This window comes from Lipotes vexillifer, unplaced genomic scaffold (genome assembly GCF_000442215.2).
Source record: "Lipotes vexillifer unplaced genomic scaffold, Lipotes_vexillifer_v1.1 scaffold655, whole genome shotgun sequence".
NCBI classification, from domain to species: Eukaryota; Metazoa; Chordata; class Mammalia; order Artiodactyla; family Lipotidae; genus Lipotes; species Lipotes vexillifer.
Window position 1 is genome coordinate 2299746 of NW_006788208.1, and position 23665 is coordinate 2323410.

Below are 23665 nucleotides of genomic sequence, written 5' to 3' on the forward strand. Positions count from 1 at the left end.
GGGAGAAGTCACCTCTCCCTTGACCATCTGCATTTTGAAAGGAGGCTTTGAAAGAAGGAAAGAACTTTAAGACCAGGAGACTCGATAAGACTCGATATCTTAATAGATAGGGCTGCCTTGATACAAAAGGGAGGTCCGATGGAGACTTGTTTCTGTCACTCTTGATTTTCCTAAGTGTTTTGTTTTCATAGACTTATAGTCTTTAGTTTCATCTAAGAGGTTCCTCCCCAGGGAGGCATGGAAAGAAGACCTGAGCTGGAACATTTGGGCAAGTCCATCACTGGTGGGCATTAGTCACATATTAGTGTCTTAGAAATAACTTTTTAAAAAATAACAGATATTTGGGGAAAATAATACAAAACACATCCCAGATGTAAGGTATCTGGAGGACTGTTGTATAAACAGGGAAATTATTTAAAGTTTGGAGGAGATGATCTTCAGGGTCCCCCAGGTGTAACACAGGATACTGGACTTAGTGTTAGGAGGCCTGGACCAGCGTCTGGCTCTGCTCTTCTGTAACCTTAAGCTACTCACTTATCCGAGCCTCCGTTTTCTCATCTGCCTTTGTGGTGTAGACTGCACCAAAAGGTCATCTGAATTATCTGTTGATGAAGCAAAGTGAAATGTCAATACTTATTATGTGAGGGAAACCACCAGTTCAGCAGTCTTAATAATGTCACAGAAGGGATAGGTCAGGGGTAGATATTCATAAGGTTGGGGGTTTGAGTTTAATTGTTTTTAGTGGGGAGGTCTGGTTGAGATTGGGCAGAATTCTTCAAATAAGAGTTTAAGTCATTTTGCAGTGTGTACGAATACTGAATCATTATGTTGTATACCTGAAACTAATGTCATATGTCAGTTACACCTCAATTTAAAAAAAAAGTTTAGGACTCTTCAGGATATACAAGTAACAAGTACTTGTTATTATCGACAGGTAACCATTACTGTTCAGGGGAGGGCAGCACCCAGGGTGGGGGACAGGAAGAGGTGACACACCTTCATCTCTCCACTGCCTTCAGTGCTTTTTCTACCCTCTATGGCATGACAGTTCAGTCATCAGCTATTGAGATGGAGTTTGCACTTCTGATTTTCACTTACCTTCTTGATTTGGAGTGATTCTGAGAAGAGGGAAAATAAATGGTGACTCTGGGCTGCCATCTCTACTCCAGAAATCTGTTCTATTCTATGCCTTTCGAATTTTTAACCATATATATGTATTACCTTTAAAAAATAAATACAACTAATTTTTAGAAACAGCATTCTTAAAATATTTAGGATTGATGCCTAACTGGGCAGTGTCTTGGCCCGAGTCTTGATGAGAACCAGTTAATCTGACGTGACTGGTTTGTCCAATTGATGACCTGTGGTCGTCTAGAGAAAGGAAATGGCCCGTTACTCTGTAGCTCGGATGAGTGGATTTTTGGAAAGTTCCTGAAGCTAACAATGAAAGTACTTATGGTTAAGGCCTTAAACTCCTGGACATTCATTTCCTGGAATGAATATTCAAGTCATGTTGATAGAGAGGTCTTGATGCTTAGTATTGATCATTAAGCTGTGGGGTTACCAGGGGTCTCAATTCTCAGGGGACCCACATTTCCAAATATACATCTTTCATTTGAAACAGGGTCGGCATTATTCCAGCGAAGAGTGTGCTATATACCTCCCTATGAACAGGAAGTTCAAGTCCACAAATGATTTCTACACATAATCATGTTTAATTTGTATTCTTCTACTTATTTTTTGAAATTAATTGTCTGCTTTGAAAATTGAAATGAACTTCTGGATATATATGGGAACACTTTTGATGAGAAACAGAAGTAGAGCATTTTTACGGAACTTGAGAATAGTGTCACAAGCTTAAATGCAGGTGACTCATTTGGCACTGATGGGCCAGACTTATCTGGAGAGCATTGTGAGAGAGGATGGCCCACCACCTAAATGATAAAATCCAGGGTTGCTATTAAATTCACTCTTATTTTGACTTCATCTACACCATTCAGCTCCACTAAAGAAAGCTTCCTTCAAAAGGCAGTGACCTTTACATCACATCAGATGAAATCAAAACAAAGAGCAGTGAGTTTCAAAAGCATCACTCCCTCTACTGAGATTTCTCTAATTTGAGCCCTGAAATTGAACAAAAATACATTATCATTCCTGCTAGGCTGAATACATAGAGAAATGTCAGAATAAAATAATTAAACATTTTCCATTATTTTAGAAAGTGCTATCATTTTGTAGTTTGCCATCAGCATCTCATTAGCTAGGATGGATCTTTATAACCTTTCTGAATGCTCAGTCTGGTATATTTGTATTCTGATATTTGGATAGAGAAATGTGAATAAAATAATTAAACATTTTCCATTATTTTAGAAAGTGCTATCATTTTGTAGTTTGCCATCAGCATCTCATTAGCTAGGATGGATCTTTATAACCTTTCTGAATGCTCAGTCTGGTATATTTGTATTCTGATATTTGGATCGATGACATAATTTTCCTTGCCACACAGTTAATAATTTTTTTTAATTTAGTTGAATGCTACTTACTATTAAAAAATTAAATATATATATAATGACATATGTTTGGTAAGTTTTCCTCATCATTTTAAGACAGTCATTTTTATTGATTACAAATACATGTATTTCTGGACTGGAATTTTGTGCCCTTCTTGACACTGACCTACAAAGAGTGCCTCATTCCTGTCCCAGGTCCAGTCACATAGAATATGCTGTGTCAGTGTAGTAGAAATGGAAAGAGGACAGGATTTTGCAGCCAGCCACACTTGGCTTTAAGTGCCCTGAGTAGCAGTGACTCTTGGGAAGGCTCAGCTTCTCCATCTGCCAAGTAGGGCTATAGGTGACCTCATAGGAGTTAAGTGAGCATGTGTATCAAGTACTCACTTGGCAACTCAGGGGCCAAACTGAGTTATAATTCTGGCTCCATCACTTCGTGGATGTTTGACATTGGGCAAGTTACTTAATGTCTCTGCACCTCCGTTTTCTCATTTGTTAAATGGGATCTGTAAATTTATAACCCCTGCCTTATAGGAGTGGATTAAACGAGTTGGTATCTGTAGGTGATTTTTCATTATTGGCAATAAGTTAGGGGAGACCCACAGTTGCCCCTGAGAGGCAGGCAATTGACAGTTACCTTTCAAAGCTGATCCTCAAGGGTGTGGTGCAGAATCTCCACTGTTGCCCAGCAGAGAGTAGATCTGAGGGGCATAAAATGCTTTTGATACATCGGTGTACTCTTTTTCCAGGTTGATTCCAAGGTTCTTGCTTACCCAGCTGGAAGCAGTCTATCTGCTGCAGCTTTACACTCAGTTAAGCCTTGCTAGGCTGGCTAACATTTTCGAGGCATCATCAGATCATTTGTTTAAATCATTTGCTGGATGTTTATTGGTGGATATAGTCCCGAACTAACAACATAGATTCCTCAGCCAAGGCTGGCATCCCCTATGGCTGGCGGGAAGTCCCGGGCTTGGAGAACTGTGCTTGTCGTAGGGCCCTAAGGGCAGCTGTCAAGTTCTCCATTCCGCTTGGCTGCACCAGGAAATCAAACAGTCCTATCTCAGAAGCCTACATAGGCTTTGGCAGGAAGCCTAGTCAAACAGGTAGAGATCAGCATCTCGCAGGGACAACCAGCAAAGGGAGAGGTAGGGGGGTCACAGGTGTTGGTAAAGTCAAGCCTGATGGACTTGGCGGCTGGAAGAGTGATGGTGAGTGGGATTTAAATCAAGATCATTGGCTAAGAACAGCTGGTGATCAGGGCAGGGGAGCAGCTGAACAGAAGCTGTAACTGCCGTTGTGGGCACCACGGGTAGATCAGTGACCGCTGGGGCTGAGACAAGCATAGCATCATCTTCTGCGTGGGTTGTAATACCTGCCTGGAACCTTCGGTGTGCACATCCCTTTGGCGCTCCGTAACTTCGGGGTGGATGAGGGCTTAGCTGGGGGTGGTCCTTCATGGGCTGTAGGCTCAATGAGGGTGTTTCTCTTGGTCCACTGGCCTCTTCGAGGGCCCAGTTCTCCCAGCTTTCTCTCCCCAGGGTCTAGGACAGATGAACTGACATCTGGGCTCTTCTCTGGGATGTGAGCATCTAAGTCATATTCCCCTGGAAGATACAGTGAACCTGATGTTGGAGAGACCGAGGAGATCATAGGAGTTTTCTAGAGGAAGGAATTCAAGTTAAATCCCAAAGATTCCCTCCGAAGGCCACCTGTTCCTGCTCACTTCATTAGCTGTGTGAGCAGAGGAATTTGAGGAAAGGGGAAAGAGCCTGTTCATTCTTATTCTGTCCTCTCTTGTCTAGACCCAAGCTGCCAGTTCTCTGAAGTGGGCAAATTACCGGGGAGTCTAAGAGCACTTCACGATGCAGAGCACGGGCCTCTTACCCGCTCTGCTTTTTCCCATGGGGCAAGTTCTCCTTTTCAAATAATTGTTTTGTCCATTAGCACATCAATTCAGCAATTTTTGATAAGGTCGTGGGAGTTCTCTGCAGCTCTGCATTCTGGGCACGGCTAGCAAGGCATGCACAGCATCCCCAGAGCCCGGAGCCAGACTTGCCAACTGCTCAGTGAGATGTACTCCAGCCGTGGGAGTGGATGCACGGGAAGACCCTGAGGACGAGAAGGAGGCTGAGACTGGGTCAAATTTTTATGACCATGGCAAGAATAACCTGAAGTTTTAAGAAAAGAGAGTATTGGGCACTAATTTAAGGCCATTATTAATTAACTATTACTACTATCTGATTTATTAAATGTTTATTAATATATTTACTGTATTTATAGATATAAATACATAGGTTATTAGTATTAATATATTACTAGTAAATCATTAAATATTAATCAAATATTTAGTTTAAATATTAAATATTACTGTAAATATTTATCTGTGACTCTATTAAGGCTGCCTAATTGTTGATTTTCCTTATTAAGATTTTTCCGATACTTAAAAACTCTTGTAGATTGTTTGAAAGACCATTTGGAGATACAAAGACTAAGTAGATGGATGGAAATTAAGTGTATTCAGAGAACAATAAACTGAGGCAATAAGATCTGTGGATACATGCATCTGAATAAAACAGAAAACGGTGAAAGTTTCAAGGAGGCGAAATGTAACTTAATTGAAACAAAATAATTATATTCTTTTTTTTTTTTTTTTGCTTTCAACAACCAAACTTCCTTTCCTTGAACTCTAGAAAAAATTTTATTGAGCTACAATTAACATATAATATATATTAGTTTCAGGTGTGCAGCATAATGATTCCCAGGGATTTGTATATATTATGAAATGACACCACAAAGAAGTCTAGTCAACCTTCATGACCTTACGTAGTAAAATAATATATTCTAAAGATGTTTTCCTAGGTAGTACCTGATTTGTGGTAATCAAAATATATTTCATTGACATAGTATATGATTTGTAGATTATTTTTAGGTAAGCCCCCAAAGTGATTGTAATAGTACTATGGATTAGGAGAGCTGCTATTAAGTTTTACCTAACAAATTCAAGGAGATATTTTGAACAGGTTTTTCTTTTACTATTTTATCATTGAAGGGTAAAGTAGTAAATAATATAGGAGAATACATATCTCTAGAAAAATCGGTTCATACGGTTTATGCAACATTTGGAAAATTTCACTTTTGTTATAATAAAAAGCTCAACCTTTGCATTGTAATTGACATTTTTCTGAGTCCATAGCAGGGTTACTAAATTCGAACCCCAGTGAATGATGTGGTGTTTCAGACATTTGCTGAATTTGGATAGATGCACTAAAGGCATGGATTTCCCATGAGGTCATTTTCTTTTTCACGTATGGTATCTACGTATGATAAGACGTAAGGCTTCTTTCATTTTTCAGTCTACAAGAGGTTCTGGTTGTTGGTGTATTTACATGTCTACGTATGAAAACATTTTCATGAAAAACACAAGATTGGAAGGAACTAATTCACTGTTGCTATTGAAGAGCCGTACTCAGGACTGGGCTGACTCACAAAGGAGCGGGATACTTACTGGGGTAAAAAGGCAGCTATTCCCTCATCGCAGCAAGAGGCCGGTACAGAGGCGCTCACCTATTAGCATCACTGGGTCCCTGCTTTTGAGGATCACGTTGTCACTTACATGGAGGCAGGTAAGAGCTCCTTCCAGGAAACACTCATTATCTGTTCTCTTACCCAGTTCTACAGCCATAGTTTTACATAATTACCACTAAAGGACTATCTTCCTGTTGTCTGTTGATGTGATTACATTATCTTAACCACATCTGATAATACTTGACAAGGTGCAGCTCAAGATTTGAGTAAAATCCCTCAAATTTAGTGTCCTGCAAAGCTACACCGCTGTTCCTTTAGATGGTAATTACGTTTAATACCAGATAGTATCGTCGTGTAATCTAAGTTTTCTATAACGGATGAAAATAATTTGAAGACTCACAGGCCTCTCTCTTTCCTTACAGAAGGTACAGGCTTTTCCCACACCCTCGTTCTGGAACATTAAGAAAGAAAATGTGGAGACAGAGAAGAAAGAAACCGAGGACCCCCTGCTGCTGTTTCTATAAACAACTAGTGGTGTTTAAAGGCTAATAAAGCTCCAAGATCTCTCTTAGAACCATCACCTTTGGGCCAATTTTAAAATATTTTAGATGGAGAAATGTCAAGAAAAATAGAGACAGTTTCTTAAGACATGATTCTCTCCCCTCAACCTCCATAAAAGATTTTATATAAATATATGGCTGTCATATAAGGGGCAATTGAAATTCCACAGCACAAAGGCAATGCAGAGAAGAAGAAGAAAAAAGAGTCAGTCTTTCATATGTTTTTTTCAAAGCCTTGGCAAGAAACCAGGGGTAATATTTTTGCAACTGGGAATGTGTGTTTGCTGAAGAATATTCCCACATTTGAATCATCCTCAGGGGTCCTAGGCTTGTTTTACTTTCAAAGGTAGAGAGGGCATCACATTAACCCCAACTGGGAAAAGGAAAATGCCCCACTGTAATTCTCCTCCAGGGAGCAGGGATGAAGGGATTACATACGCCTGCATAATGGGGAATTTCCTCACTCAGACAAGACAAAAGACTTCATTATTTTTCACCAGACACTTGAAGCCTTGTGTCTCCCGGTTCCAGAAGCCAAGAAGGCCGACCAAGTTTGTTTAATTTTAAACCGCTAGATGGAGTTTCTAAGAAACCGGCCTTCCAGGACTGGCCATTATGAAGAGATAAAGAGAAGATATTGAAGACCTTCATGCCACGACTCTTAGGGTCTTTCCCCTAAGACGAGCGAGACCTTCCCTGAAGATCACAGAGTGTGTCTTCGATAGCTGAGCTTTGCTTTTTCTCTAGGCAGCAAAGAAATGAACACTTCCTTCCTGAAAACATATTTCTTTGATCCTTATGTGAGACCAAAAGGCATCTAAATCCTCATGAAAAATTTAAAGTGGCAAAATAGAACTTAATTGAACATTCGAGTAATTTTCCTTCTGGCTAGGTCTGTTCCTGAGTAGTTTTAACAATGTGTGCATCTCATTTCTTATTGGTGCAGTATGAAAAGTGCCAAATTCCTCAGTTATTTACTAAAATAGTAAATAACTATTTAACAGTTATATAACTGTTAAATAGTTATTTACTATTTTATCTTGGCAGTAGATTCCTGTCAGACAAGATGCACAGTGACCCTGTTCCCAGTGACAGGTCCAATCTCCTGTTTAAAAAATTGATTTCAGCTCAGCTTCATGCTGGCTTGCAAGTCTGCCTTAATAGCTCTCTCATAGAATATAGCTAAAGATTTATAAACTTCCTACTTGCAAGAAGTAATGTCCGGTTTTTTGTTACTGTTTCAGCGTCTCATCTATTATAGGTGTGCAGCCCGCTTCTTGAGTGGTGTAGTATTTTAACTTGAGATCAAATTAAGATTATTTAACTTCCCCCTTCGAAAGCATATTTCAAACACGAAAGCCTATTTCAAAGGCATATTTCTGCTTTGCGATTATTTCCGTGCTTCGTGAGCGTGAAGGGATCAAAAAAGAAATGAAGACATTTGATCTTCGCAGAAGATGTCAGGGTTCCTTCGTGGAACAGATGTTTCTTGAGCACCTACTGTGTACAAGGTGAAGTAATCAGTGACCAAGCAGAGTGTCTTGGAGCTGTTTGGAGCGCGGCATGGGTGAGGAACTGCAGGACCAGTGACAGCGATGTGGGGGTGAGGCTGGAAGGGCAGGTTGGAAGCGGACCCTACAGGACTTTGCAAGTCAAGCTGAGCTTTTGGTCTTCGTCTTTCTCTGAAGAGCAGTAGGATGTTGAAGATTTTAAGGCAGTGATGGTAGCTGTATTCCTTATCTATTGCTATGTTGCAAATACTCCACAACTCAGTGACTTCCACAGCACGTGGATAACCTCACAGTTTCAGCCAGGAAGCTGGGCCTAGCTTAGTGGGGTCTCTGGCTCTGGGTCCTTCACAAAGCTGCAGGCATTTTGACGGGAATGGGCAGAACGCCCTGCCCAGCTCACTTGCACGGTTGAGGATGAGCCGGTGTGCCTCCTGGGCTGTCAGATGAATGCTTCACTTCCTCAAGGGCTATTCATGGGAGGGCAGCCTCACCCCTTTAGGAAGGGGGTCCCTCCCATAGCACAGCTCCCAACAAGGCAGCCTTCGTACCCAGAGCAAGCCAGAGACTGCGGAAGATGAAAGCACAGTGTCTGGTGACCTCTTCCACCTCTTCTGCCTTATGTTTGTTTAAAGCAAGTCTCCAAGTCCCGCCCACACTAAGGGGCTGCACACGGGCATGGAAACCAGGAGGTGGGGTCATCGGGGGCCATCTGAGAATCACGCACCGCAATCACACCGTGGGTGGTCACTTCAGAAATCACTTTGCTTGGGATAATAATACGTTTGTGGAGACCGCTTAAGAGGCTGTGGCTCTGGTCCAGAGTGTACATCACTGCTGATCGGTCAGAACAAAGAAGACTTCCTTTCCAACACAGATCTGTGTCCAACTTGCTCTTCTGTCCTCCACCCTCTGTGGAATGTTTTAACATCAACCGTGACATAGGACAAGAAAAGAAAGTCAATAATAGCAACTAAAATTCAAATCAAGCATTTATGTTTCCAAAGCGCTTGCACATTCATAATCCTACTTGATTCCTCCCACTCCCGATGAAGTCAGTAGCAAAGGTATCATTGTCACCACATCTTACACGTGGGGCACGGAGGCTCGGAGAAGGCATGTCACTTGCCTGAGGTCCCACAGATGGGAATAGCTGAAGTCAGAAGTGCGTGGTTCTAAACCATGTGTTTTCTCAAATCATCTTCTCCGTTTGGCCTCCAGACAGAGGCAGAACTTTCTGTTCGCTTCTGTGCTGCTGGGTGGAGACCTGCAAACCTCTGCAGCTTTGCTACTTTGAACCTGAGACTAGTGAGTTCTAAATCCTGCCCCCATGCTCCCCTCACTTCACTTTCTGTACACCCCCATCTCCCCCTTCACGTATCCGTCCTGTCCATCCGTCAGCCTGTTCGTGTGCCGGGAACTGCGCTTCTAGGAATATGGGTTTGAGTGATGAAATGGTCCCTGAGAAATGTACAGTCTAATAAGGGAGGTAACTAATGATGGCCAAATGCCACAAGCATTAAACAAGCTCTGTCAATAACTTGCTGCAGGAATATGGAACATCAGACATAATCCTTCTGCGCTTTCACATCGGTGAAATATTTATTTCTCACTTGATGTTACTTATCAGAACCCATTTATATCAAAGTTTGTAATTATATGACGCACGTCAAAACATGATGTGGTACTTCCTAGTTTGGGTTACAGTTGATGTTTGTATGTATAATGAAAGTGTGTTTCCTTTTAAAAATAATAAAGCAAGCTTTTACCATACTTGCGTGTGAACCTTGGCACATTGCATTCGAGAATATGTAGCCTCTTAGTAGCGTCTGATTGTGCCAGATTGAAGTGACTTTTCTCCCAAGTTTATTATTTTCTTAAATAACAAAATATTTTACATTTATCAGAGAATGTGACAATGGTGTATGTATGAGGCTGTCTTATCTATGCAGGAACCTAATGTTGCATCCTTCCTACACCTGCTTCAAAGCCCAGGTGTCCTCAGGGTGGAAGCACTGTGCACCTGCTTTCCCACACCCTTGCCCCCGCCAGGCCCCTCCTACCCCAGATCCATCTCCTTTTATCTGAGTTTCTTCCTTCATCCATAGGGAACTCGTTTTTAACAACTAGTCTCCTTGTATAATATAATTAGATATTTCCCATATGTTTTTGTTTTGTTTTGTTTTTTGCGGTACGCGGGCCTCTCACTGTTGTGGCCTCTCCCATTGCGGAGCATAGGCTCCGGACGCACAGGCTCAGCGGCCATGGCTCACGGGCCCAGCCGCTTTGCGACATGTGGGATCCTCCCGGACTGGGGCACAAACCCATGCCCCCTGCATCGGCAGGCGGACTCTCAACCACTGCGCCACCAGGGAAGCCCCCATATGTTTTCTTTCAGATGGATTTACGTATCTGTAGAAGTTTTTTCTGTACCATTAGCTGTTTTTGTTGGGGGAGGGGGATTATTACAGACAAATAGCTAGTTATTAACTATAATGGATACCTTGCCTAGAAGAAAATTTTGCCTTTTAATTTTAGTAAGATTCTACCACCGTACTTAAAAGGGGGGACGCGTAAACCTTTAAGAGCCTTTCATGAACTGCCTTTCATGTGCCCCCCTCAAAAAAAGATTGCCTTCGCCCAGTTTGCTATGAATATGACCCTCAGTTTTCAGCAAAGAAACCCTAGCATTTACCTTTAGAGTTTCCTAGTTTGAAAGACACTGGACATCCTCAAAGGAAAGAACGAGATGTCAGAGCATTTGGTCTGAGGAGAGACTCGGCAAGGGGACTGACTGCTAAATGAAGACAGAAACTGTTGGCCTTGGTTTTGGTACCAGATCTGGGGGTGAGGTGCTGGGATGTGGGTCTGGCACAGGGGGCCAGAGAGTCACATTGAGCCTGAGGCTCCAAAGGGGACCATTAACACCCCGGCCAGAGGGCCCCACCTGCCTGATTTCACCCTGCTCAGATCACAGGGCACCTTGTTACCCCAGGAAAGGAGGAGGTGAGTCGGCGGCCTCTGCTCAGAGAACAAGAAGTTTCTGGCAGGGGCCTCTCGCCCAGGAAGCGGGAACCACTGAGGCTGATGCTCTGAAGTCACCTGTTACGTGTTTCAACTGGCCCAGAGTTAGTGAACATTTTCTTCTTTTTTTCCCATCAGTATCTAGTTTGAAATTGTTCCGGCAAACAGTGCTTATAACGTAGAAGGAAGTGGTTAGGAAAAGGATAGTAAGGCAAATGGTTCTATATGTTACATTTAAGTGGCTGTCTTAGTCTGATTAAGCGCGGGTTTTCTGATTGTAGGATAGAACTAAAAAGCCAGCCCCCATCCACCCCGCGCCAGATGAGTGCGAATCACAGGGAACCTGAAGGCTCACCAATGGACTGCAAACATTCATGTCACGTGTATGGCTGAAACTCCAGCCCATTTGAGTATTATTTTCTGAATTCTCTAGACCCAACAGAAAAGAGGAAGCTGATCTTGAAGCAAAGAGGAAAAGAGGGGTTGCTTTCTCACCCCAACTTCAGCCACGCTATTGGTGGAGGAGATGGAAGAGGAGGTGTTATAGGGTGGGGGTAGGGGGACTTGCAATATGGGTTTGTCTCCATGGAGACCTGCTTGTCTTGTTCAGTCAGAGGAGGGCGTCTCAGGTGTGGTCCCAGCTCTTCTCCAGCAAGGATGCCCAGGCATCCTCAGACTGGGCTTTCGGGCAGACACCAGCAGTTTTTTTTTTTTTTAGTCACAGGCAGGTTAAAGTCAGTTACATTCTATATACTTCAAGCATAGCAGGGATGCCCAACTCAAATGGGTATTTTATAATCAAGTTGTATGTGTTTTGTATTTAAGACCTATAGGTCTCATGTACTTTTAGGGAAGAGTCTTGTGACAAAAAGTAGAAGTTACTAAGTGGTTAAAATTCAAGTCTTTTTTTAAATATTGAAGTACAGTTGATTCAAAATGTGTTGGTTTCTGGTGTACAGCACAGTGATTCATATATATACATATATATCTGAATCTTTTTCAGATTCTTTTCCGTTATACAATAGTTTATTACACGATAATGAATATAGTGCCCTGTGCTATACAGTAGGACCTTGTTGTTTATCTATTTCATATATAGTATTTTGTACCTGCTATACAGGGATAAATTAGGAGTTTGGGGTTAGCAGATACAAACTACTGTATATAAAATTGAAGGTTAAGTCTTGACTGTTTACACAAATGGCAAGGCTCCGTATATCTATGCCGGAATAACACTGTTCTCCAAATAGATTTTTTTCAGAATGGCTTCATGATTTTCAGAACTTTGTCCAAAAAATAATTCATAATGTACATAATATGAGCTCATCCTATCCCTTTGTCAACTCAGCTGAACTTAAAAATGCATCTTCCTCTTCGACCCCATTGCAGTCCTGGAAATAGCACAGTCTCTATATATCACTGCCATAAACCCTTGTTGTTCAGTAAAATTTTGACTTGCATTTCATCTCAAAATGGTCCATGTTGCTCATTAAACTAAGAAGAGTGATTTGGGGGCATTATTTCCTGTCATGCATTTACATTTGTTGCATGTGTATGATTTCTCATAGGTATTCATCGTAATTATCTTCACTGGCATCAAAACCGTTTTTAAGTACTTGAAAATACACATGATATCATAAGAGATGCTGTTTTAAGTATGCTGAACAGACATAGATCTTTTTCTCGAAGATCTTAACTCTGAGACAGACAGTAATAATATAACTCAAAGCCAATCTAGAAATGCAATTTAGGAGCCATAAATACGCAAGTGTTACAAATGCAGTGACAGAAGTACATGGGTTCCAGTTTGAACACATATGGTGTCATAAAATTTGCATATCACAAAATCATTGCATTTTAGGTCTGTGAGTTTTCTACAAGATCAAGGCCTTTTCCTCGCTTTATGGATAATGAAACTGAGCCCAAAGATGCCTCAACTGGTTCCTGACAGTGTTGCCTTGGAACACAGGTCTCTTAACCATGGATTTCTTTTCTTTCCACTTGATTACTACATCAAGGGAATTCCTGTCATTTCCAGTTGGAGAGAGCTTCCGGGAGAAGAAATGTTTTCTCTCCAAATCATTCACACCACAGGTGTTGAGTCACCCAATTGTCTTCACTCATTAGCAAATCTGAAATTAACACAAGCCTGGTTACGGTTTAAAGCGAACATGTTTTTAAAAGTCTTCAGAGCTTTGTGACTACAAAGAAAGTGGCAACTGGTTACCTGTAAGCCACAGGCTTTCAGCTGACGTTTCTCTAGGTACTCATTCCAGCTTTAATTACTTGTCTTTTCTATTAGTTTTTTGCCTCTAACTTTACCCTTTCCTAGCATTCTGCAAAATCTCCTTGGAACATATATTCCATCAGCCAGGGAGCCTAGGTGGACAAATCCTTCCCTAAGGGCTTTTATTAGAAACCTCCCTGTCTAAATTGAAAACCAGCATCATGGGTACCTGTGGTTAGGCTGGCCCTTCGGCTTACAGAATCCTGGTAGAGGCTCTTACGTTTGGGGTGGGGATGGAATGGGGACACAAGGGGAGGGGATTGTTTTCTATTTATTTTCCAGCACCTTTTCGTGGCTATGATCGTTCTGTTTTGAAAGTGTTCCTGACACAGAACCAGAAGCTCATTTACATTATTGGCAATGTGTCATTTGCTGTACTTTGTCTTATCATTGGTGTTTCCTTAAGAATAAGAAGAATAATGAGCAGTTATGCATTATTCATCCCAAGTGTACAAATCAGGCATTTATCTGCGGCTCCTTTTTTTTCTAGAGCTTGCACTCGACAGCGCATGCTGAGCGGATCATTTGAGGGGCAGCCGGCAAAGGAAAGGTCAATTCTCAGTGTGCAGCACCATATCCGCCAAGAGCGCAGGTAAATACACCGGAAGACAAGGCCGCAGAGAAACGAAGGAAAGGAGTTTTACAGGAAGCATCACTGACCCCTGGTCAGGAGGCAGGCCCGGGTGAAGAGCTGAGTTCTGTTTGCTAATGGCAACAGTAATAAAACTCACAATGAGATTCAAAGAATCAAAACATCTTTCAAAAACCCTTCCCTTGGTGATGATAGCCAAATTCTCACTTTTAAGATCAGAAGGAAAAATTCTGAATTTTGTTAGATGAGATCAAAGGCAGGTGGATAGACTACAACTTTTGCTATAAAAAGAAATATTAAGCATTTGTGATGCTATCAGGAGTTATTTTATTTCATTTTTATGATGGTCATCGCTTAAAAGTCCAAATTTGGTCTCGAGATGTATTGATCAGTTGGTTGTGATTGTTTTAGGTCACTAAGACACGGATCAAACAGCCAGAGGATCAGCAGGGGGAAATCTCTTGAAACTCTGACTCAAGATGTAAGTTCTAAGCAGTGCTTTGGATTTTGGAAGTGTGATTGTGAAAACGTATTTAAATGGTTGAAATACGGAAAAGTGACCATAAACTGTAGAAAGAGCTGGACATCCTCCAAAGCACATATCTTCGTTTAGATAGTAACACAAAAATGAAATATCAGACGCATTTGACTGAAATTAAAGACATTTAAAGCATTTTATGGCAATGAATCACATCCGTAACTTTAAATATTTACTAATTTCCAAATACAGGTCCAGTGTCTATCATTTAAGAGTTAACATACTAGGAAATAAAATTTTATTTCTATAGGAATTTTTCTGTCAAAGACTGCACAAGATCTCCCAAGAATTTCTTTGCTTTTTAACTCTAGGTCATTCATTTATTCATTAACTGACACAATAAAATATTTATCAGCTACTTATGATGTGCCAGGTCCTGTTCTAAGGGATGAAAAGTAGCAGGGAAACAAGACAAAATCTCTGCCCTGTAGGAGCTTACATTCTAGTAAAAGATACAAACAATAAGCAAGCAAACGAATATTATCAATATAATCCTTTCTGGGTATGATTTTTATTTAGTTTCCATCATCTCTTCATTGCTGTGGCAGGAATAGAAATGTGTGGTCTACTTAAGCATCCAATTAGAAAATGGCTTTGAAAATGTGTGTTTAAAAATACACAACAAAAGGCCCAATTTGAATAGTCTCCATTCCAGAGGCTTAATTCTTCTTTAAAGACTTTTTATTGTATTTTCTACATAGACATATAACAAAAATCCATACCTCGTCTTCTCCATAGCAAAAGGTCACGGGGTTCTGCTAATTTCATAAGAGATCTGTCTTAGTGTCTTTTCCTCCAGAATAGAAGCCATTTAAAATAGGGAGCTTTAGGGCTTCCCTGGTGGCGCAGTGGTTGGGAGTCTGCCTGCCGATGCGGGGGACACAGGTTCGTGCCCCGGTCCGGGAGGATCCCACGTGCCACGGAGCGGCTGGGCCCGTGAGCCATGGCCGCTGAGCCTGTGCGTCTGGAGCCTGTGCTCCGCAGCGGGAGAGGCCACAACAGTGAGAGGCCCGTGTACCACACAGAGAAATAAAATAGGGAGCTTTATCTTTGTCACTTATTTCAAACGATAGAAGATACAGATCATTACATCCAAGGATGCTTTTCTATAAAATCAATCCAGTTAGTTGAACAATGGTTCTCCATCTTCTACGGCAGCGGTCCCCAACCTTTTTGGCACCAGGGACGGGTTTCATGGAAGACAATTTTTCCACGTACGGGGGGTGGTGGTGTGGGGGGTGGTGGGGGATGCTTCAGGCAGTGATGCAGGCGATGGGGAGCCATGGGGAGTGATGGGGAGCCATGGGGAGGGATGGGGAGCCATGGGGAGTGATGGGGAGCCATGGGGAGGGATGGGGAGCCATGGGGAGTGATGGGGAGCCATGGGGAGGGATGGGGAGCCATGGGGAGGGATGGGGAGCAATGGGGAGCCATGGGGAGCGGCAGATGAAGCTTCGCTCGCTTGCCCGCCGCTCACCTCCTGCTGTGCAGCCCGGTTCCTAACAGGCCCCGGACCGGTACCAGTTCTGTGGCCTGGGGGTTGGGGACTCCTGTTCTATGGAGTAAAAACCAGAGTCAAGATCCTAATGATCCACCTTCCGCCATCCTGCTGGCCTCAGCGCTTCCTATTCTCTGTCCTGTCCTCCACCCACCCTGCATCCTGGGTGTTCAACCTGTGAACACACAGACCCGGCCCTCCCCAGAAGCACACATTTCTCCAAATGTCCAGTGACCTGCATCCTCCTAGTCTTTGTTCAAAGAGCAGCTCCTTACCCAGGCCTGCTATGACCTCGTGCTCTCTGTCCTGTGTCCCAGGGGTCCGCAACACCCATCCTCGGCCTGTTGCACAGCAAGAGGTGAGCGACGGGCTAGTGAGCAAAGCTTCATCTGCCGCTCCCCATGGCTCCCCATCTCTCCCCATCGCTTGCATTACCGCCTGAAGCATCCCCCGGGTCTGTGGAAAAATTGTCTTCCACGAAACCGGTCCCTGGTGCCAAAAAGTTTGAGGACCGCTGCTCTATCCCCCTCTGTTTTTAACCAGAGCACTAAACCTCTTCTAACCTTCTTATTTATTTTGATTTCATTTTTAATGTCTCCCCTGATGAGAACATTAGCCACACAAGAGCAGGGATTTTGTCATTTTTCCCCTTTTGCCGTATCCACAGCACTACAACAGTGCATAGCACATAATAGGTTCTCAATAAATGTTTTCACTGGAAAAAAAAAATACCCTTTTGAGGAAAAAATATATATCCTTGCTAAGATGACTGTGGCCATTCAAATATTTAGAAAGATATTTATTTCCTTTTTTTTTTAATGGTCATCTTCGGAGGAGGACTGTCAGAAAAATCTCCCACGTTGATGTGTCCCCTTTCATTTTATTTCTAGCATTCCAATACAGTGAGATATAGAAATGCACAAAGAGAAGACAGTGAAATAAAGATGATCCAGGAGAAAAAGGAGCAAGCAGAAATGAAAAGGTACGGGCAGGGCGGTGTTTTGAGGCTCTCGTTTGGGGAAGGCAGACGTGCCCTCAGCCTAACTCTCGCACGATTTTCCCGGTCCAGGAAAGTGCAGGAAGAGGAGCTGAGGGAGAACCACCCATACTTCGATAAGCCCCTGTTCATCGTGGGTCGGGAGCACAGGTTCAGAAACTTCTGCCGAGTGGTGGTCCGAGCTCGATTCAACGCGTAAGTGACTCCACTGCAGCCAAGGGTTTGGCCCTGAGTCATGCAAACAGCAGGGGGAGTGGTCATCCGAGGAAGAAGGGCCGTGTCGTCCTGATGGGACCAGATAAACCGTGGGCTGCATGACCATGCTGCTTCTCTTGGCTGAGCGGCCGACCAGGTGGGAAACAAAGTTTGCAAGTAGTTAACATTTATAGAAAGCACACGTTTATGAAGCACTTCACAGCCATTCTTATTTGTTCAGTTCCACAGGCACCCAAGACGTTTATAGCAGAGTTGTTAACTCCATATTTTATTTTGGAGACAGTTAACCAAGGGGAGATGGAATGACAGAGCTGAGGTCACTGCCCACATCTTCTTTTAGACTCGCTGTTTCTTTGTGGTCAAAATACCTTAATTCTAGAATAGTGCAAAATAGAAATCAGGTTGACTAGTGCTTCTATTACCAACTCTTATGAGAAGAAAACCCACTGGCCAGTGTCCCTGTCCCTCCCCACGTGGAAGAAATGTGCGAGAGGCTGTCAGGGTGATCAGCCCGGGGATGCTGCATTTGGGACAAGACAAGCCACATTTAGCAGGCAACCAGTGGAGGAGGTGGGATTCTTGTCATGCACAACTTTGAGTAAATATCCAGAAGACATTACAAGTCTGGAGAAAGTGTGAAAACGTTCCATTCAGTAGTTGTACCTTCCCTGATACCATCATTAGTAGCATATGTATGAGCATTACTGTATGTTATGGGCTGAATTGTGCCCCCCTCATCCAGAGAAATTCAGATGTTGAAGCCCTAATCCCAGCCCCTTAGAATGTGACCTTACTTGGAGATAAGGACCTTACAGAGGTAATTAAATTAAAATGAGGTCATCCAGGTACGCCCTAATCCTATATGACTGGTGTCCTTGTAAGACAAGGAAATTTGGACACAGACTGCTATAAGGAGGGACAACGTGAAGACAGCCGTCTACAAACCAAGGAGAGAGGCCTGGAGCAGATCCTTCCCTCACAGCCTCAGGAAGTGCCAACCCTACTGCCACCTTCAGCTCAGACGTCCACCTCCAGAACTGGGAGAAAATAAGTTTCTGTTATTTAAGCCCCTCAGCCTGCAGTCCTTTGTTACAGCAGTCCTAGGAAACTAATATATTCTCCTAACCCCTCAGGGCTGGAGAAGACCTCAGAAGCCATTTGGGGTCATTTGTGTCCCCCCTTCTCCAACAGAGGAGGGCATTCAGGTCAGCCGAGGGTAAGGGCTTTGCTCAAGGACGCCAGCTAGGGCCCTCTCTGACTGCCAGTCTACTGTTCTTTCTGCTGTTCTAGAAAGACCTTCGCAGTTTAAAGCACCTGAGTAATAATGATTTAAAACCCTGAGTTTTCACAAAGCATCAATAGGAAGAAGCTGGCAGTGTAGAGTTGATTTGATCAGTTCCCAAATTGGGTTTTTCATCTGAAATTATCCCATTGGCTGTCACCATGTTTACATCTAATTGCTAATTCTTGAAGACTGGTCATGGTCTTCCTGAAAGTAAAAGTTATAAATCCCCACCCCGAGAAATTCTATATAAATTACTCCACACGATCACAATTAAATACAGAGCGAAGAATTCTATTTAATTTATGGATATTTAATTAAATAATTATGAGGAACAGCTCCAAACTGCTAAGGCAAAGACTTTGAATGATTTTAAATGGAAGTCAAAATTTAATTTTGTAATATCTTTGTCAGAAATTGTTGAATGGCGTCATGAATCCTAAAATCAGGCATTTTGAAAAATGTAAACTTTGCTTTCCTAAGCATCAGTTGCAAACTCTTCTGATTTTTCTTTCATCTAATGTTCTCTGCCTTCCAAAGTCACATACAGTTAACATATATCATAACAGACATTTTGTGGAGGATGTGAGAGAAATTTTAGGTAGATGAGATGTTTATACATACTATGCTGCCGAGTTATAACACGCATAGTGCGTCACAGAGTTTATATGTTTGTTCTCTCTTACAGATCTAAAACAGATCCGGTCACGGGAGCTGTGAAAAATACAAAGTACCATCAACTTTAGTAAGCATTACAAACTCTGTTTCCATGCACATTTGAAGTTTCCATGTACTATTCTATGCCGCATAAAAATATAAAAATTCCCTTTATTTTCTTGTTATATTGTGCTGTGAAATAGACGATTGGCGATTCATTTAAAAAATGCCAGTCACTGGTGATTCATTTAAAGAATGCCAGGCACGTTTATAGAATCACAGATGCATCGTCTCTGACTTTCAGCAACCTTTCCTAGAGTGTCTGCGTTTCTCAGTTTTGTCTGGTCTTTGGCAGTGATTTGCTGGGATTGGTGACTTACCTGGACTGGGTCATGATTATCGTAACCATTTGCTCCTGCATTTCCATGATGTTCGAATCCCCCTTCCGGAGAGTCATGCACGCACCCACTTTGCAGGTACTCTGCCGAATCTCAGCTCACAGCTAAGCGGAGAAACGCTGACCTGCAACTTTTGCATTCATTGTGACCAACCTGCCTTCTGCCCATTCCAGATCGCCGAGTATGTGTTTGTGATATTCATGAGCATTGAGCTTAATCTGAAGATTATGGCAGATGGCTTATTTTTCACTCCAACTGCTGTCATCAGGGACTTCGGTGGAGTCATGGACATATTTATATATCTTGTAAGTCTTCGGTTATTTCCTGAATATAAACTATAATGGTTTTGTAAAATCTTCTGCCTTTCTTGGTACAAGAGTGAGATACGTGAGTCACAGAGGTTAGGTGCCATTAACTGAGCTCCTAAGTAGAGCAGTAGTTTAGTATAGGCAAATAGAGGGCATGCATGTAAAATCTAAATAAAAAGCATTAAAAATATTCGTGGATATGGTTCAAATACATCAACCACATTCCTGTATGCGTAAGACATACATTAATGATGTCTAAGGTAGCAAATCTAGTTTGCACACCACAATTCTTGTGGAACCTATACTAAAAAAAAAAAAAACTACATTATGTAAGTGATCAATGAGCCGCTTATCACTAAAAGCAAACTAGAGAGAGTATGCCAATTCCAACACACAAAATACCAGGCCAGAGGGCTTCCCTGGTGGCGCAGTGCTTGAGAGTCCGCCTGCCGATGCAGGAGACGCGGGGTCGGGGCCCGTTTCGGGAGGATCCCACATGCCGCGGAGCGGCTGGGCCCGTGAGCCATGGCCGCTGGGCCTGCGCGTCCGGAGCCTGTGCTCCGCAAATGGGAGAGGCCACAACAGTGAGAGGCCCGCGGAACGCAAGGAAAAAAAAAAAAAAAAAAAAAAAAAAAAAAAAAAAAAAAAAAAAAAAAATACCAGGCCAGAGAAGGCAACCATTCAACTATCTATTTAAACTAAATGGGGAAACCATAGGAAGAGACTCAAATTTCTTTCTATATGTCCGAGAAGGCATAAAATCAGTGTCTTTTCCAACACAACAAGAAGAATTGTGACCATTAACATGTAGCATGTTTAGATCATAAACAAAATCGCGAGTATTCAGTCCAGTGTGAGGCTTAGTATCCTTGATCAAAGGAATTTCAATCCTGCTGACTTCTGCAGAGCCTCCAGTATATATGTTAAAAGAAGGGGAAGGAGGCACTGGAGTACCCACACCCACGGTGTGGGCACCCCCATTTCACACCCCCTGCAAACACCTGATGACTTCCTTTGGGGCTGCTCACAGGTCTGCATCAAGTCCATAGCGATGACTTGCATGTACACCCAGAGAATGCTTGCCCCACATAACACGTGGAGTCTCTGCTAAAGGAAACTTGTGGCCAGCTGGCTCACAGAAAATGTAGATAGTAGAGGATAAATTGCATAAATTCTAGAGATTATTTTTTCCCTCTAGGTGAGCTTGATATTTCTTTGTTGGATGCCTCAAAACGTGCCTGCGGAGTCGGGAGCTCAGCTCTTACTTGTTCTCCGCTGCCTGCGACCTCTGCGGATATTCAAGCTGGTGCCTCAGATGAGGAAAGTCGTTCGGGAACTTTTCAGCGGCTTCAAGGAGATTTTTCTGGTACGTTCCAGTCACCCTTTACTCCTGGTTCACGGAGTCCAGCTCTTAATGTAGCAAATGAGGGGATAAAGTGAGTCTCGCTTGTCAAGGTTTAAGTCTACCATTTTGTTTATTGCCAGAAGATTGTAAAGGTACTAGCAAAACACAACACAGATTCAAAATCTTCACCCATGGATGCTTCTGGCTTATTGGTATATTTAATTCAACAAATATTTTTAGTAAATTAAAGGGAAGCCTAATTTCTGGAAAGTACAGTGGAAGGAGAATCCAAAGAGATAGAATTTTCTGACACTTCCATTCCTAACTCTTGACCCTAATTTATACTCTGGGTTTTAGTTGCCCCATCTGGAAATTAAGAAGAAGTTTCAGCACCATGGAATTCACAAACAGTATTAGGAGTTAACCCATTTAGGCTTGTCATCTCATTTTCTATGCTCCCAAATTCATATAGAACAAAATCTGGCTTTGATCTTTGGAGTGTTAACATAAAACAACTCTTCAAAACTGTAACATACAGGTATACCCTAGCTCAATATACAGTAATGAACATTTAGAAGTATGACTGAGGAGAAAATATACTTTTTAGTCGGGCAAATATTGATTTAGGGTCTTCTAAGAGCAGGGCTGCAGATAAAACAATGAGTAAGAGGCTCTTACTGTTAAATCTGTTAAAGAAGAATCTTTGCCTTACAGCAAAGGAGTGATCACAGGATCCTTTTTATTATTAATGAGTTCTGCTTGTGCATGGAAAACATGAATTAACTTACTAAGCTAGTTTTATATCTTGCTTTCTAGAAACACACATATAGTGAAAAAAATAGCTATAGTTGCAGTTGATTCTAAGGTGTTTTTAAAGACAGGCTGTTATGTTACTATAGGCGTGTAGCTGCTAATACTTTTTAAAATGTTTATTTTATTGAAGTACAGTTGATTTACAGTGTTGTGTTAGTTTCCTGCTAATACTTTGTTAAAGCTCTGTTTAAAATTCCATATTTTGGGGACTTCCCTGGTGGCACAGTGGTTAAGAATCCGCCTGCCAACGCAGGGGACACGGGTTCGAGCCCTGGTCCAGGAAGATCCCACATGCCACGGAGCAACTAAGCCCATGCGCCACAACTACTGAGCCTGTGCTCTAGAGCCCGCGAGCCACAACTGCTGAGCCCGTGTGCCACAACTAATGAAGCCCACGTGCCTAGAGCCCATGCTCTGCAACAAGAGAAGCCACCGCAATGAGAAGCCTGCGTACCACAACGAAGAGTAGCCCCCGCTCGCCACAACTAGAGAAAGCCCGTGCACAGCAGCAAAGACCCAATGCAGCCAAAAATAAATAAATTTATAAAATTCCATATTTTTTTTGCACTGAAGCTATAACACTGTGGCTTTTCCCACAGCTGGAACTGAGGGAAAACAGAATAGCACCTGACAATGAATGTGTATGCATCTTTGAGCCCTGATAGAATTCAGAAGATGATTTATTTGAGCCTTGCTTCAGAGGATGTTTCTGTGTAATTTTAGTATCTTTAAGGGATATGTTTAGATTATTCAACCAGTAGAGATCAATCGTTTGTTCAGTATTTTGGCCACTTTTCTCTGCTGAGACCAAAATAGTCATCCAGCAGAGGGAGTACCAGCCAATTACCAGATTTGCTTCTCAAGACTGATCTCACACCCTCTGTGTGTGGCACTTTGATATGCCCTGAGCCCTCATGCTTGCAAGAAAGCAAAGCCACTATCCCCCTTACGTAGGCTCTGCTAACAGACACATGAATCCATTTTGAGAAAATCTGGGAAAGAGAATTATTTCAACATTTTTCTTTTGTTCCATTAAATAAAATAAAGCAAAGTGTTGATTTCAAAATGAGAAAAGTCCAAGTCATGTCAAAAACACCTTAGCCCGGGCTTCCCTGATGGCGCAGTGGTTGAGAGTCCGCCTGCCGATGCAGGGGACACGGGTTCGTGCCCCGGTCTGGGAGGATCCCACATGTCGCAAAGCGGCTGGGCCCGTGAGCCATGGCAGCTGAGCCTGAGCGTCTGGAGCCTGTGCTCCGCAACAGGAGAGGCCACAACAGTGAGAGGCCCGCGTATAGCAAAAAGAAAAAAAAAATTCAAAACCTGTTGTTAATTTCCTTCTTTTAACATTCCAGCTAGGCTAATTGAATGACCTGCCGGGGGCGGCGGGGGGGGGGGCGCGCGGGGGGCCGGGGCGCCGGCGGCGGCGGCGGCGGCGGCGGCGGGGCGGAGCGCGCGTGAGAGCGAGTGCGAGGCTGCGGGCGGCGGGCTGGCGGGCGAGTGTGCGCGGGAGGAAGGGAGGGAGGGGAGGGGAGCGGAGCGCGCGCGCCGCCCGGGCCCCGGCCCTCCCAGCCTCCCGGCCTCCGCTCTGCCTCCCGCCCGCCTTCCTT

The 23665-nt window shown here is 42.9% G+C and overlaps 1 protein-coding gene across 1 annotated transcript in view; it reads left to right on the top strand.

Annotated features, from left to right (window-relative positions):
• The window catches only part of NALCN (sodium leak channel, non-selective), a 282677-nt gene that overhangs the window by 212141 nt on the left and 46871 nt on the right, over positions 1 to 23665 (top strand). The window contains exons 18-25 of the mRNA XM_007461528.1: positions 13905 to 14006; positions 14418 to 14487; positions 16933 to 17024; positions 17112 to 17234; positions 19226 to 19282; positions 19550 to 19670; positions 19766 to 19897; positions 21099 to 21266. Of these exons, the coding sequence (XP_007461590.1) occupies positions 13905 to 14006; positions 14418 to 14487; positions 16933 to 17024; positions 17112 to 17234; positions 19226 to 19282; positions 19550 to 19670; positions 19766 to 19897; positions 21099 to 21266 (865 nt within the window). The remainder of the gene's footprint in view (positions 1 to 13904; positions 14007 to 14417; positions 14488 to 16932; positions 17025 to 17111; positions 17235 to 19225; positions 19283 to 19549; positions 19671 to 19765; positions 19898 to 21098; positions 21267 to 23665) is intronic.